Source organism: Halichoeres trimaculatus, unplaced genomic scaffold (assembly GCF_033239565.1).
Source record: "Halichoeres trimaculatus isolate MK-OKI-2021-1 unplaced genomic scaffold, fHalTri1.1 fHalTri1_scaffold_3, whole genome shotgun sequence".
NCBI lineage: Eukaryota > Metazoa > Chordata > Actinopteri > Labriformes > Labridae > Halichoeres > Halichoeres trimaculatus.
Window position 1 is genome coordinate 5,963,621 of NW_027437181.1, and position 16,845 is coordinate 5,980,465.

Sequence of the window (16,845 nt, forward strand, 5' to 3'; positions counted from 1 at the left end):
GAGAATAAGAAGCACAGTTAAACATGTATAAAATAACAATTATTGTCAAGTATAAACAGTTTAGACCAAAAGAAATACAAATAATTTCAGCTGTGGAGTTGACGTTAGGATAGAGGATTTAAATTGCGAGGAAAATAATTAACTACATTTTGTAAAATAATTGCAGATGAAGGACATCCCCCAAATAGTTCCTCTGGAATTCAGGCCATGTCCTTTCTTTTATTTTGTTAATAATTGCTGAAACAGAAGTGTCATTGTAGAAGCAAGTGCTATGCTACATTTACCACACCCTGTAAGAAACAGTGAGGCTCGTTTCATACACGGGTTGTATTTTCAATGGGCGGTGTCAGTGGAGGATTGGCCGTAAACGCCTCGAGCGGGCGGCGCCAATTTCACATACCAAGCGTATTCCTAGAAATAGCCAATCAGAGAGCAGGAAGGCACTAGACGCGTATTTTGAACTGCGTGTTAGCAACGGACTGATAGCAGAGAGGGGTGAAGCTCCACTCGTCTTTATTGACGAGTTTTTGTTGTTTTTGGGCTTTCTCATAATATTTGAAGCGAATTTTGGACTTTTAAAATGAGGAGGAGGTAAGATTTGATCGATCTTTTCGAGACAGACTTAACTAAGTGGGACATAAAATTAACCTTTGCATAACTTTACTATAACATTAGCTAGCCAGCCGTCAAAGTTGGTTATTTCTCGGTCATATTCATGGATTTCAGGCATTTTGTAAGATTTAAATGTGATTTAGTTTCCTTATCAAGACGTTGAAAGTGTCACCCACTAGTTGCGTGTGTTATTACAGCGAGGTGCTCGCAGCTGAGTCGGTGGCATGCCTGAATAAAGCGCTGATCCATCTGAAGGACATTTGGGAGGAGATCGGTATCCCAGAAGACCAGAGACTACAGAGGACCAATGTTGTTAAAAACCACATCAAGGTGAGACATAAATGCTCACATTGGCTTTATAGGGACGTGAGATTTTAGTCCTGGTAATTGTAAATGTCTTGTTGGTCCCACTGACACATGGTGGCTTGTAGAGGTTATCGGTTAACCTGCTGCATAAACAGGTTTCGACAGAGGAGGTGGACGGGGGGACTCCTAGGGGAACAAAACAGTCATGAGTGAAACTACAAGACTCAGACAAAGCAGGGTTTTAATCCTGTGTGAGGACTACTCATACTGTATATTACAGCTGTAGATACTGTTCCTGAGTTTGTGGTCTTGAATTTGACAGAGTAAGGTTTTTTTTAAACCTAAAGGTTTTAGTTTTACTTACTACATTTTGCATTGCATTAGTCAAAATGTAAGAAAAAAAGGCAGAAGAGATCCAAACTGTCTATCAGCATTGTGCCTGCAGCTGATTTGCTGACATCTATGGTCTAGTAATCAGGTGAACTAAGTAAAGCAGGAGAAAAAAACACACTGAAATCACCACAAATACTTTCTTGGGTCAGTAACTGCTCAGAGAAACGTAGATCTAATAGAGCTAATGCCTCATCCCAACCACATTCAAATTAAAGCTACAATCTGATTTTGATTAGTACAAGCCATCCTGTGACTTGGTGTAGGGAGCGTCTACAAAGTGCAAAATGAAAACAAAGGGAATATTAAAACATTCAGGAACTTCAGTCTTAAAATTGCTGTTCTCAAATTAAAACTCTCCTGTTGATTAGACTTCAACTTTTAGCACAGGAAGAGATATCCTGACATTTGAAGATCTCATATAATGACACATTTCAACCTCCCTCACTCCACACCCCCTGATTTAAAAATAAGTACTTTGTTGGTATATTTTTTGACTCTGTATGACAGTGCTGTGCATAAATCTGTCTATGTGTAATGCTTTTTCATGCTTTGTTTATCACTGATGCTTTCCCAAGCTGATTCTGTGTGGGAAAAGGTTGGCATCAAACCCCTCAATGCATTTCTGAAACCTTTTCTGATGAATTCAGAATGTCATTTACAGACAATTTTCTCCCCTAGGCATCAGTGTTATGATTCATACATGAAAAGGAAGTTGTATATGCAAATTTGTGCAAAGGAAACTTCTTCAAGATTCATATTAATATACAGCAATGGCATCTGTTGAGCTTGCAGTCAGTAATGGTAGTCACTCAGAACCGGTGAAACAATGACATAATATCTTTATAAAAATGTTTTTTTGCACCATCATCTCTGAATCACATGTTAAAGGATAAGTTCGGTTTATACAGCTTTTACATTGTTTATAGAACAAACTACTCACCCAGAAGGCTTTCCTGATCCAAGCAGTGCTTCGGGAGATATTTAGATCCAAAATCTTGCAGCTGACTTCCGTATAATGGGATCCATCAGGGCATAGACAGCGCCGCTCCTCAAACTACATTTATCGTCCAAAAACTCATGTTTTTCATCAATATTCCATCATGGTCTGCTCAGGGTTAGTCCTGTGCTGCAGTCTGTGTCACTCAAGACAGCGCTGTGTGGCTGTACTGACTTCTGAGCTTACTAAGACTTTCTTTACGTTTGTCCCTCCGCGCATGCGCAGTACTCTCTGGAGAGCTGACTCCACTTCCTCCTTTCGTTGAGGGGTAAACGTAAACAAAGTCTTCGTCAAACAATGTAAAAGCTGTATTAAACCAAACTTATCCTCCAAGAGTGGGGCATATGGCTTTAAGGGAAAGAAATAACACTTGTCTGCTCATGCTGAGGAAAGTGGGCATCAGCATTTATAATCACCAGATACTGATTACAATATCTACAGGTATCTGTCTCCGGAATTTATATTTAGTTCCCTGTTTGTTTATTTGTTGACTAGAACTTACTGGAGATGATGATCAAAGAGGAGGAATCTCTGAAAAAGAGGTTAATCGACAGCATCGATGGCTGCAGAACAGAAATGCAAAAACTCTGCCTGGAACTCCAGCTGCCGCTCTTTGAGGTAACAAAAACTGTTTCATGAGGACCAATGCCTATGATGGATTTCATGCAAATATTTCTGTTATTTTTTTTATCATTGTTTTGTGATAAAAATGTGCTCACTAATGTTGTTCTCTCTGTGAGAGCAGGAGGAGAGTGGTATCACTATGCTCCAGCAGGAGAAAAACATCCGCACACAGGTGGAGGCTCTGATGAAGGAGAAGACTCAGCGGATGCAGCAGCTGAAGGTCCTTCTGGAGCAGGACCAGGATCTGTGTGACATCCTGTGCTCCATGCCTTACGGCATAGCAGCAGACTCTGTCCCCTCACTGGAGCAGCTGGAGGACTTCCGCCAGCACGTCGCAAACCAGAACGAAGAGAAGGTGGGAAGAATCAGGAGTCTCGTCAAATGGCTCTTGGGTCTTAGTTTTCTTGATGCTTAACAGCAAGACATTTTTGGGGGACATTTGAGAATAAATATTAAAAGACAAAGGTTTTTCACGTCCCTGTTGTTCTGCTCTCATGTTTCAGGCGAGGCGGTATGCTGAGTTCACAGACATCAAAAAGCAGATAATCCTGTTTATGGGGGAGCTGGACCACATCCCAGAGACCAGCTTTGAGAAGGACGTTGTCTGTGAGGACGAAGACGCTTTTTGCCTCTCCAGAGACAACATCACTTCACTCAAACTGCTTCTTTGTCAGGTGAGACATTTCCCTTCAACGTTTCTGCACTTAGTAGGACGTTTAACCCATAGTCACCTGTTCGGCAGCAATGTCAGAGCAGAGATAACACTTAGTGTCGTTTTCATTTTGCAGCTCGAGGAACGTAAAGCAGAGAACGAGGCGATGTGTGAGCTTCAGAGGGAGAAGATCCAGCAGCTGTGGGACAGACTGCAGGTCCCACAGGAGGAGAGAGCAGCCTTCAACGAGCACATGGTCTCATCCAGGAAGAAGAACCTAGAAGCAGTAAGAATACACCAGAGCCCTGAGCCTTTCACTTCACACTACATCTGTTTTTAGCCTGTCTGTCAGGACTTAGACTTTTGGTTGTCTCTTCAGTTTCTCTTCTTTTCTACCCTTCCTCAGTTACAAGCAGAAGTTCAGCGTCTGGAGGAGCTCAAACTGCAGAACATCGCAAATGTTATCGAATCTATCCGCTCTGAGATTGCTGTGTTCTGGGAAAAATGCTTCTTCAGCATCGACCAGAGGCAGGACTTTTCACCATATTTTAGTGGTGGGTTCATTTGTTTTTCATTTTAATAATGTCGGACTTCATAGAAGCTTCAAGATTTCTAAGACACTCATTCAATACTTTCAGAGGATTTCACTGAGGAGCTGTTGAGTCTGCACGATGCTGAGATCCAGCGCCTAAGGAAGCATTATGAAGATCACAAGGAGCTCTTTGATGGGGTCCATCAGTGGGAAGAGAGCTGGAGACTCTTCCTGGAGCTGGAGGTGTGTGTGTGCTCTGACAAGAAAGAGAAAATCATAAACATCTGAGGCTTTGGTTGGTTGTTGGGTTAGATATTGCTTTCTGAGATCCCTGGGAGCATGGATCAGTCTAGAAGCATCACTTTTTAACAGCTTCTCTCCCTCAATTTGTCAAAACCATGCATCCAAAGGCAGACAGAGTTGGATTATCAAGTAGATTTACCGTAAACGTTCACATACTGAGGTTGTGAGTTGTTAAAAGCACTCATTTTTTTAAGATGACAAAAAACAAAAAAAAACAAACGTCTTTTACTAAGTCCATTTTTATTTCATAATGTTCTTTTCCACAATGGCCTTTTTACTAATAATGTCGTTTTTCATCAAAATGACTTTGTCTGTCAGTCAAAGCTAGAGAGTGGGACCTCTGCTTGATCCTTCAAGATCGATTGGATTGGGAGGGGTCGATCTGCAGACCTCCACTCTCGAACGTGTCATGCACTCCTTTTTCAGCTTTTTCAGTCTTCCCAGAATTAGTGAAAAATCTCCACATTTGAATTGGTCCTGCAAGTGCTGCTGCAATGTCTGTGTAAAGGATCAGCCAATCACTTAGCTGGCTCCGCCTTTTGTGCTTTAATTGACAGACCAAGTCATTACGCTGAGAAACGACATTATGAAATAAAAAGGCCATTGTGGAAAAATGACATTATGAAACTAAAACTGACTTTGTAAAAAAAGTTTTTTTGTTTGTTTGTTTTGTTTTTTATTATTATTTTTTATTATTTTTTGTTTTATTTTATAAAAACTTGAAAAAAAAAGAATTATTTTAAAAAGTATGAAATTGTTAGAATGATCATTCTGAAATATCTAATTATCCTAATTCTGCATTAAAGAATAATGAAGCATATTTCATAATAACACTGCTTTGTTTTACAATTTAACAGCCATATTACATATTTGTCAGTTGTTTATCAAAATGGTGTTTATTTCAAAATGTTTTTATTTATTTAAATATAAATCTTTTGGGGTTCCATAGTAAGAGAGTTCATACTGCATTGATGGCTATCTATTATTAGCAGATAATCTCAATCCACCTTTTTACCTTGTCATTCTCAGAAAAAAGCCACCGATCCATCCAGATTCACAAACAGAGGAGGGAACCTTCTCAAAGAGGAGAAGCAGAGGTCTGAGCTGCATAAAAGCCTCCCTAAGGTAGGATGTAGATGCCTCTGTAATACTTTAAGAATAAAAAAAGTCTTTGTCTTTAATGGTGTAATAATCATCTTTATGATCTATTTTTTTATTCAGCTTGAGAAGAAGTTGAAAGCCCAGATTGACGCATGGGAAAGCGAACAGGCTCGAGAGTTTCTGGTTAATGGTCAGAAGTTCCTGCAGTACGTGGAGGAGCAGTGGGAGCTGCACAGGACGGAGAAAGAAAGGGAGAAACAGGAACGGGTAAACGAACTTTCTTCTTGTGCTAATGCTAAACCTGTGTGTTTGTTAAGAAGCATGTTGACTCATCTCTTTACAAACCACAAACAGCATCTCAAAAAGAGCAAACAGACGGAGGTGGACATGCTCTACGGAACAACCGTACGGACTCCAACCAAACGCAGATTCCTCGGCACAACCACGCCGAACAAAACGCGCAAGGTAGCCAGACCCTTACATTTGATTTGTCTGATACTAATGACTGTCTTGTTCTGTGAGAACTAACCTCCTCTTTCTGTCTCTTTCATCAGTTTAACACAACTTCCAGCATCTCTAGCGCCACCTCTAACAGCACAATGCGCTCTGCCTTTGGTGGGACTGTCTGTCGCTCACCTGTGCCCCGTCCACCGCTCTCAGCAAACAAGGTTGGTCAAATAAATTAAAGCTCAAACACCGGGTTGACGACATTTTGATGAGCAAGCTGAAAATCAGACAACTATCCAAATGAAGGAAACCAGATTTTCAGTTATCTGAGGCCTCTTCTTTTAAAGAGGCTGTGAGGAGAAAGTCTCCTTTCTAGATACAGCACGTCTAGGTCTCTATGACAAAACCATGCCGGCTGATGAAGTTTAGTAGTGAGAAGAGATAAAACACAGAGATCTGTGTTTTTCTCTGCTGATAAAAAATTCTGTGACTAATTTTGTAGTGATGGTGGACACTGGAGCCTAACTGTCAAACAGAAAAAAGACAGAAGAGGAGAAGAAAGTTTGACAGGAGAGTGATAGAGCCAGAGCTAAAGGCTAATTAGCCTTTAGCTCAGGCCGTATCACTCTGCAACACAGGGGCTAAACTGTTTATGATAATGTTGATTCCAACCCACAGTCAGCAGTTATTCTGCAGTGGTCTGTTCAAACTTGAGAGTCTATCAATAAAATGAAGAGTGAGGTTATGTTAGCTCTGATTGGTAGATGACTGGCAGGACATAACCAGGATTCACTAACGCTGCACATTACGGACATGTCTTGGAGCACTGCTAACTGCGCCAAACATAAACAGCTACTACACTACTTACTAACTGACAGTGTTTATTTGTTGTCATGTTAGCCTACAGATATGTCAGAGCACTGGGCTAACATCTTGCTGGCTGCTACAATGTTTGCTTGATGTCACGTTTCAAACTGTAGAGCTACGTAACTGTACTGATAAATACCTTACCCCGGCACTTGTATCCAGTAAAAAGTTGTCTTGAACGAAGAAAATTTGTTTCGATATGATCTCCATTTAGTTCCAAAACAAACACACACTTCACTAAAAGTAATTTGCGACAGTGTGCGGAGACTTCAGGCCACAAGGTGGCGAGGAAGTGCGATCAAAACAGATCCTCCTCATAGCATCTTTAAGGGGTATTCCCAAGATTCTCTGCAGTATTGTTTCTGTCATTCCTTTCTCATATGGCTACACAAATGTCTTCCTCACTGCCTGATTGTAAACTTGTAAATATTCTGTGTGGTTTGTGCTGAGTGTGAGATGTTACGCTTGCTTCTCCAGCTGTCTAATGATGCTGTAGCGATCTCTCTTTTGCTCTGTTTGTGTTTAATGGGCAGAGATCTCTGCAGTCATCTCCCAGTGAAAACCTTAGAACACCACAAAGGTCATTTATAGATTTGAAATTAACATCTGCTGTTTCTCCTGGATTTGTGAATAAAAGAAGTGCTGATATGTGACTGACACAAGTGCGCTGGCTTTTCGTGTTGGCATGTTGTCAATGAAGCTCTGAAACCTTTTCACTTGTCTCACTCGTCTGCTATGATTCTCTTCTGCTCGACCTCCAGATGCCAGCAGCACGGACACCGAGCAGTAAACCGCCTCACCCTCGACTTCAGGGCTGCAACAAAGAAAACCAGCTCCAACTGAAGGGGACGCCTCTGAGCGGTGGGTTGCTGAGCTCCGCTAGTCCACAGCGTAACTTCAGCATAACCTCTGTTGCCAGCACATATTCCGAGTTTGTGGTAATTCAAAATTTTGTCTCTAATCTCTCCTCTCTGCCTGTGTGTGACTTGACTGATTGATATTTAATGCAGAAGTATCAGATGATGATGGAATGCTAATGATGTAAATTTATATTGTAGAGGGACTTGGTCAACACTGAATCGGTTCAGTCAAGGTGTGTTTGGTTTGAATCCTTAAAGCTCAGTGTGAATGTGACTAATCCTTTTAAAACTCAGGTCACTGCATGACTTTAGTCAAGGGGGAAATTATTTCTAATTACATTAATCATCATTTATCAGGATGTGAAAGCTTGAAAACGCAGTCTGCGCTTCATGTTAACATGTAGAGGCAAACTCAGCTCTCTTTTTGGCTTTTCTTCCTACATACCTCTCTGCTTTGGTCTCTGACTCTTAAAACAGTGACTAATATGAAAGGACTGTGGTCTACTGATTGTTCAACAGAATCATGATGTCTTGCTTGGCAAACACTAGAAGTTCAATTTAGCCTTCTTTTTTCTCATCTCAGACCATAGATCCTGTGCCCTTAATAATTGTAAACAAATGATTCTTGTTTAGTTCTAAAAATTTCTGTGCCCAGCTTGGTTTCTGCAACAGTTTAGAAAGAGATGTTTCTCTGCAATGTGGCGCATCTTTTTGTACTGACTTGCTCAATTAAAATCTGTAGTATTGTCCTTTTCATGTGGCTATTTAGCATTTTGCTAGCAACAAGTCCACCTCAATTTGACGTTACTTTCTATAATGGAAAAGCAAAACCCATTTATGGTAAAGGTAACTGTTTAACATCCCCAAAACTCGAGCTGGGACGATATGCTATTTTCGCTATTTGATTCTGATATGATTTTTGGGGTGCTGATTTGATTCAAATTGCAATTCTTCAACATTTGCGATTTTTGTGATTTTTTTGAAAGTGAAAACTGTGAAAAATTCAAATGATGATGATAATGTTTACAAACTTTATTAGGAACCATATTTTCCCATTAAACGCACATCGCATGAGTCAGAGAGAAACATTTCCCCCTCTGCTGGAGAAAAGTGGGTATTTTTTTTAAATCCAGTTTATAAACAAAGACTGAAATGAAAAATTTGAATTTAAAAAACAAAAAAAGTTTGTTTTTTGGCAAATAATCCTGATTTTGATATATCATATTTGATTTTTTTCTCACCCCTTCTTAAAACCAGCACCTACAAAGTGTTTGGTGCTGAAGCTGTCAGAGAAGAGTAAGAGTAAATTGATGTATCAGTTAAAGAGAAATAAGCGCTTCAGAAAAGTAAAACTTCTGTAGCTTTATCTGTGATTTTGTTTGACGGTTTGAAACCTTGCTGTCTGTGTCTTCTCTCTAATTCACACTAACCACCTTCAGTGTGTCATTTTAGTCCGCACACGCTTAGTGCTCGTTCCACAGCTTCTTAGAGTTACATATTGATTGCATTGTCACTATAAATGCAAACACTCAACCTTTACTCCATTTTATTTGTCTCCCCAGCGAGACCTGTCCAAGGCCTCCAACGCCAAGATCCAGCACGACGTCTTGAACTCCACCACCACCAACCTTTGAGCTCTCCACCCTGAGGGTCCCTGCAGCACAAGTCATTGTATTGTAGTCTTTTTACTGAAGCTCTGATCCCCTCCTAAGTGGATCAGTGCTTTCTACTGCTACCTGCTTTAAAATATAAATGAAGGTAATAATATATTGAATATAGAGTCATATACATATTTGTGATTTGAGCAGAATTGACAACACGCCTGCTCTTTTACTGTGTGCACAGGATAAAATATGTATGTATCATATGTTAAACTAACACTACTTTGGCTCTCTAAATGTACTGAGGTGCATTAAGAGTTGTTAGCAGCTCTTTCTGCACATTTAAACAAAAGAAAGCAGCAAAAGATTTTCTCTTTCTGAAGTTATGCAATCCGGGTGTTACAGGCCAAATGTATTATGTGTATTTTGCACTTTTTTAATGTAGAAAATATACGGCAGTGCACATTCACTGTTTCATCCAAATCTGTTTTTATACTTGTATGTATTTGTATATATTTCTGTATCCCCTCTGTCCTCTCTGTTGAACTTTTTGACAATTTGTTAGTTGTTTAAGCAGACAGTGTCATACTTTGTTGTTGCATTATTATTTGAATATAGTTGAATCACTTGGATTTTATTCATTATTGTGATTTTAAGAAGTGTGTCCAAACATAATAAATGTTTTCTCACCTTAAAACAGCTGCCAGATTGTGGATTCATTTTACACACATACCTGTGGTTCGGACGGTGTCAATTAAATGTCAAATTACACAGATTATAAATTCTATCTCAGTCTAACCTCAGTGTCTGCAAATTCCTGACTAGAAGTCTTTGAGTTTTACCTACTGGACTGATAAGGAGAGTACAGACTGGAGAAAAGCAGCCAATCTCTTGAAACCAAAGCTTTGCAGGATATGTGAAGCAATATCTCAGAAATTAAGAATCAACATTCAAGTAAGACCACCACTAAAATGAAGCTTAATCATCAAGATGCTACCAAAACAAAATGGAAGCTATGGGTTATCATACAGACGGTCTGATTCATTGTTTACCTCCTGTGTAAATGATTAACTGTCGACTTGATTTAATCAGTGTTACCCACTGTCTCAGTGGGCTTTGACACAGTGATGTGACTCAGTCTTGCATACCCAAACTCTTTCTTTGATAGTCTTTCTGAGGTTTCGTGCGCATATTTCTCTGCACACTACTTTATAATTTGTATATCTCATTATTTTAAAAACGTTTCTTTCGATCTTTTAAATAAGAGGTGGTGATGATGTATAGGGTGAAACAATTATTTGTAAAAGGTAAAGAGGACATCAGGCCCCAGAGTCTCCTCATTTGACCACCAGGTTACAACAGTTTGAGGGAAAAACAAACTTGCCGTAGGTCTACAGTTCAAACTGGGTAAGGTAGCACAAGTACAAGTGTCTCAACATACATTTATGGATTTTTAGAAACGGAATCTGTGGTAAAACCAAATATTAACTGTGCTCTACATAGGCAAAAAAAACACAACAAACCAAAGCTAGAGACATTAAAACAGAATCTGTTAAGAAAGACTTGGAAAAAAATTGCACCGTAGTTGTAGATGCTTTTTTAGGTATATGTATTATAGAAAGCTCACTTCATGACAAACAAAACAAAAATTATACTTGTTTACTACGTTTTTCTTTTCTTTTTTTCAAATACGTTTAAGTATATATTTTGAAGGTAAACATATAAGGGATGTATGATAAGCTTCTTAAAAGCTGGCTGATTATCAAACAATGACATATGAGGATGGACTTGGGTTTAATAATACGCAATTTGTAAATCTATTTTAAAAAAAGGATTTGATTGTAGCTTCTGCATCATTTCACTCTTTCTTCCAGGCTTTTTTAAAATTAATATTTTAAAAAATAAGATACATTATAATGTATCTTGTTTTTTTTATAATTATTTTTTTAGCCGAACAGTGACAGGCTTTAAGAAACTGACAAAAATAACAGAAATAAGAGAAAAGAAAAAAAAGAAAGTAAACGCATAAATATATATATATATATATATATATATATATATATATATATATATATATATATATATATATATATATATATATATATATATATATTATTCTGAAGGATTTTTACCGGAAGTCCTGTAGTAGCCGGAACCGAACTCCTGACTTGGGGGAGGATCCGGGTATAAATTCAAGGCATGCGAACCGGTTGACATGAAAGAGTGGCTGTGTCCGAAATGGCATACTAACATACTACATACTACATGGTCGTTGTGTATATACTGTATACTACATACTATAAGTATGATTAGAGTGCCAACCGTTTACACCGTAGTATACTACTCGGTTTCCCATGATGCATTTCAAAACCTCCGAGGACAAAAATTGGAAGCACACATAAGCCTATGGAAGCACACCAGGCTATCAAATATCTCTGTAGATTCGCCATATTTGAAAGTTTTAAGAACATTTTAGGCGAGAAAGTCATCACGTAGAATACCAAAATGTGGTCATTTGGGCCACAAAACGCACGGATACAAATTTGATTTCGACATTTCGGACATTCTGTTAAGAGCGCCAATATGCTATCGAAGAAACTTCCGGTCTGCTCCAAAACAAGAGCCCAATTTACAAAAGCGTTAGAGAACTTAAAGGAGATAAACGGGTGCTTTTATTTTGAAAACGGGAAGTTCGCTAGTGGATGATTTTTAGCTAACACCGGTCTCAAGATGAATTCATCTCTCTTAAAAAAAATAAAAAATGTATACTGCTCGCAGACACCGAAGACGATCCGTCCGTCGCCTCAGGCACTTTATTTCTTTGTACTTACGTTTAGGTTTCCCTGTGGAGCTAAGTCCATTTTAGTCGCTTCTCATCTTGTCATCTCATTCTGTATTTACGTTTAATGCATTGCGGGGCTCGCAATGCATTATGGGGCGTGTCAGTACGACTAGTATGCCCACCTCCCATACTTAAAAATTTCACCGATATAGTATACATCCGGGTATTTCTCGCGCACACAATCTTTTCATACTATTTAATGTGAACGCACTACATACTATTTTTGACGTCATACTTAGTATGAGTAGTACGTTAGTATGCCATTTCGGACACAGCCAGTGTGTTTCCTTTAAACACACCCCTCCTAGTAGCAGTGAGTAACTTATTACCCCCGCTGACTCCTGAAGCACTTTTTTATTCTACATTTGTTGTCGGTAACCACAGGAAACTCAGCCATGTCCGGAGCGTTAGCAAGGCTGCTCTTCTACCCCACGCTAGCCTACAATGTTGTCATGGAGAAAGTGTCCTCGAGACAGTGGTTTGACCGCGTGGACGAGACTGTCATCCTGGGAGCTCTGCCGTTCAGATCCATGACCAAACAGGTGAGACTGCTCCGTCAACACCTGTCTCTTACATCAGCTGACATTACACACAGTCATCCTTCTCTCAGGTGCAGCACAGAAGTTAAGTTACCTTGAACTGTGTTTCTTTTTTCTTACTCACTGAGGAGGTGATATGTTTAATTTAAGGTCATTTAGGTTATCAGCGCAGTTTTAAAAGGGAAACATAAACCGTGAGAGAGAATTAATAATACTAAGTCATAATTATTAGGTTATTAATCTAAAATTACGAAACTGTTGGCACTAATGTCAACATAATTAAAATCAGCTTTATTAACTAAGTATTAGGCCTGCACGATAGGAGAAAATTTGAGATCTGCGATAACAAGGGTCAGAGCTGATCTAATAACACAAAATGCAACCGTTAAACAAAGATTTAGATGCAATCGCTGATCATGTTTCATAATGTACCTGGCTTTGCAACGTGTTCCCTGCAGTTTTTTTCCACCTATGAATTTGCATAAAATGAACCTACAGGTAGCTGAAAGCTTACTTGAGCTTTACCAGTCTGCATCCAAACACTGTGTTGTAGAAGCTTAGGCGTTTAACTCTGAAATTCTTAAAAGAGGTAAAGGTCAGATATGCCTGTTAAAGATACATATCATAAAATTAAAAAGTCAGACATTTGGGATGTGTTTATGTGAATGATCACAAAAAAGAAATGATGAAACTGGGACTAACTATGCAGCTCTTACATCATTTTTAACAATGACTTGAGAGGAAAGTAAACATGCTAAGTCAGACTTATACTATGACAATGCAGTAGATAGACTTTTTTTGGTGTTTTAATCAGTTGAAAGTGAAAACAAACAAGCTTTAGTTCTAAAATGTATATGTATATTTATTTTTTCAAAAGAAAAGCTAGATTTGGCATCTAAGTTTTTGAAGGTTTGACACACAAGACCAGTATTACCCCTGATGTTTCTTTGCCCATAAAGCTTATTGAGCTTAGGTTGAAGTGGTGAGATACACAGCATGTTGTTTAATTAGTCTTTATTGACTAAAACAAGTTGTTTATGTCCCTTTACATTACTTCACAGTCCTTGTTTAGGCTTTAATTTTATAGATCCTTATCTGTCACAGAAATAAAACTTTTATGCCATACAAATAGTGTGTTTACATTGTATTTGATTCTGTTGTTTCAATTATTACAGTCGTAAACATGTCATCTCGGTGCCTGCAGCTGCATTGGCGTATGTCACCATGGACTAGCTAAAAAAAACCCTTTTTCTCTGTAAACTCATTTTCTTTTGTTCTTGCAGCTGGTCGAAACAGAAAATGTTCGAGGGGTCATCACCATGAACGAGATGTATGAGACCAAATACTTCTGCAACTCAACTGAGGTGAGATCACTTTGGTTATGTTTTCATCTTAAGGTTAAAGATTCAGCATGGGAATCCTGTGTGTATGCCTAGAGAAACGAGGTGTTGCAAGATAACAGTCATTTTTAAATTTTGACATGATAGTGAAATTGAAATAAAAGAATGTTCAATTCATGTTTTGCAATCTCTAACTTGAGTAACGCTTTGATTTGTTTTTGTTTTTTGTTACATGTGGAATTATGACGACAGAAAACCATCTGTCATTGGTCAGCCAGTTGTATTAGTGATTCCAATCAAACGTGTCATATTTAGCAACTTTGATCTTCTTTGAGAAGAATCTACTGCACCTTTTATCATATATTAAAGAAAATTCAATTTTTTGGGGTTATGGACTGTTAATTTAGCCTAAAAGCACTGTGAAGATTTGGTCTGGTTTTGTGGGACATCATGACAGACACTTTTCACTTCTTCTTCTGCATTACCCTGAAAAACAATATAAGATAGCTTGTTGGCTGCAGCTACAGATTGGTTTCACTGGATATGAAACTAGTACATCACACAGTTGCAAATACAAAGCAAAGGCAACGATAAAAGCTGCTGAAGTTAAAGTTTTCTCATCTACCTTTTAATATATTGCAGGTTTTCATATTTATCTTGTTGGTTGGATGTGTTTGATGCCATTTGCAGGAGTGGCAGGCTGCAGGTGTGGAGCAGCTGAGGCTGAGTACAGTTGATCTCACCGGTGTTCCTTCTTTGGAGAACTTGCACCGAGGCGTGGAGTTTGCGCTGCAGCACAGAGAGCAGGGGAGCAGCGTGTACGTTCACTGCAAGGCAGGGCGCTCCCGCAGCGCCACACTGGCTGCTGCATACCTCATCAAGGTCAGTACAGAGATACCTAAATGGCGCTCAGTTTTATTCCTCCTAAATCTGTCACATTGAGCTATAAAACTCATCTTTATCAATGTATTCTCAGTTACACTGCTGGACCCCAGAGGAGGCCTGTCAGAAGCTGGCGTCTGTTCGACCACACATCCTGGTGCGCTCAGCTCAGCTGGACATGCTGAGGACGTACTACGAGCAGGTGTGTGAGCAGTCCACCTGAGAGAGCTGAGCAGAGGATCACACCTCGGATCATTACTTCCTCATCAGATGGATGACTGGACTCAGAAACCTGTTCAGACAAAACAAAACCTCCATTTCTTCATGTTTAGGAGAAAACATCGGCCTTCATGTTTTCTACACTTTATGGAAACAAGTTCACGATTTTACCAGGTATTGACTGAGTTTAATGATTCATTTCGGAGTCTGTTTCTCCAGGGAGTAATTTTAGAGATTTATTTAAGTCTCATCAAACAGAAATGCCACGTCCGTCCTTTAATTCCATGACAACCAGATTTCTTTCTCGTTACTGAAATTCTTAAAGCTCGGAATTATGTTGAAGGACTGTAAACACATGGAAACTTATTAAAACCTTTGAACTTTAGAAGACTTTACCCAACAAGCCGCTCTGTTACAGCCTGAAATCCTTTGCAAAAACCTTTGCAACACCATTTATAACAAACAGTCAGAACACTCCATTTCATAGCATGCTGGATGAAGTTTGAGTGCTGTGACAAAAAAAGTTTGAAGATTTTTTATTTCATAGTTAAGTTGGGAATGGTGACTGTGTGTGAACGTTATTTCCAGTCTGTTATATTTTGAATGTGTCAGACATTGCGCTGACTTTGAATAAAAGATTTGTTTGATAAATATATTTGACTGTTTTTTCTGCTCCTTATTTTTAAGTATGTATGCTTACTGAAACATATATGTTGCTCCTGTATGTACATGCTTTATTCTAATCTCAGAGATTTCATTAAGACATTAATCTTCTGGTGAAGCACTGCTTGTTCAAATCCATTTCAGCCAGAGCTTTACAGGAGCAACCTGAAAGTCACCCCCATTTCCCATTTCACCTAAAACTCTTACATAAAGCAGAAATGAAAGAAGAAAGTAATCTTTGGAAAAACACAGCAAATTTATCGCTGGCCGACACAAATCTGTGATTTGAGTGTGCTGGAGTTCTTTCCTTTCTTTTTTTTTAAATTTTTTTTTTTTTTTTCAAGAATAGGACATTTATCAGGATTACACAGACTTTATTTTTAGAGTTGAATCCAACAGGTTTTTGAATTTTCTTTGGTACCAGAAACTGGTTAACATGCACAAAAAGATACAACCAAGTCTAGTGTAAGTGATAAAAGTGTAAGATTATGGGGAAAAAAATCATGAAAATAAACTAACCAATGCAAGACAACTCTTATAATTATACTATGCACTTATTCACAAAACACTTTGAGTGCAAGATGCCTGAATGTTGGTTGATGGAGACATGACTTAAGCATCTGGATAAGCTCTGTGCTTAGGTCATAACACCTGTGGAAACAACCATCTTAAGGCTCCATATGATGGAGTAAGATGGTCTGAGGAAGAATCAATATTTGCCTTTTTCCACTGCACTAGATGGACTCAATGAGCTGAATTTAAGCCAAGCATGGTGACAGGATGGAACACAATAACAGGACTGTCTCTTAGTCATACTATGTTTTCATCAGAGATACATGGGTTAATAAAAATTAAATATATGATAATGAAAGAAGCAAATTAGTTTTAATTTTTGTGTTTTCTCTATTTTTTCTAATCTTTTGTCATGTAATTTCTTATCAATTCCTTAACTTATTTACACATTTTGCTTTTATTTATCTTCAACTATTTTTCTTACCTTTTTATTTATTTTAAACTGCTTTGTTAGATATCATATATAGGTGTGCAATACTAATAAAAATCTTT

General features: G+C 38.5%; 2 protein-coding genes across 3 annotated transcripts; both read left to right on the top strand.

The window, feature by feature from the left end:
* Nucleotides 1–445: 445 nt before the first annotated feature.
* On the top strand, nt 446–9,472 carry prc1b (protein regulator of cytokinesis 1b). Of its 2 annotated transcripts, none has more exons than XM_074666412.1 (14): nt 446–591; nt 810–942; nt 2,804–2,926; nt 3,054–3,287; nt 3,436–3,606; nt 3,721–3,870; nt 3,991–4,138; nt 4,223–4,359; nt 5,449–5,544; nt 5,641–5,787; nt 5,875–5,985; nt 6,075–6,188; nt 7,596–7,772; nt 9,257–9,472. In XM_074666412.1, the coding sequence occupies exons 1-14, from the start codon at nt 581–583 to the stop codon at nt 9,326–9,328; spliced, it is 1,824 nt and encodes a 607-aa protein (XP_074522513.1). In that variant the 5' UTR covers nt 446–580; the 3' UTR covers nt 9,329–9,472. The 2 variants fall into 2 exon arrangements, with proteins under 2 accessions (XP_074522513.1, XP_074522514.1); XM_074666413.1 differs by having other exon boundaries at nt 7,596–7,695.
* Nucleotides 9,473–11,450: 1,978 nt separating this feature from the next.
* ptpmt1 (protein tyrosine phosphatase mitochondrial 1) lies at nt 11,451–15,718 on the top strand. The gene is made up of 5 exons (XM_074667324.1): nt 11,451–11,517; nt 12,415–12,679; nt 13,960–14,040; nt 14,707–14,898; nt 14,993–15,718. The coding sequence occupies exons 2-5, from the start codon at nt 12,533–12,535 to the stop codon at nt 15,119–15,121; spliced, it is 549 nt and encodes a 182-aa protein (XP_074523425.1). The 5' UTR covers nt 11,451–11,517; nt 12,415–12,532; the 3' UTR covers nt 15,122–15,718.
* The last annotated feature ends 1,127 nt before the right edge of the window (nt 15,719–16,845 follow it).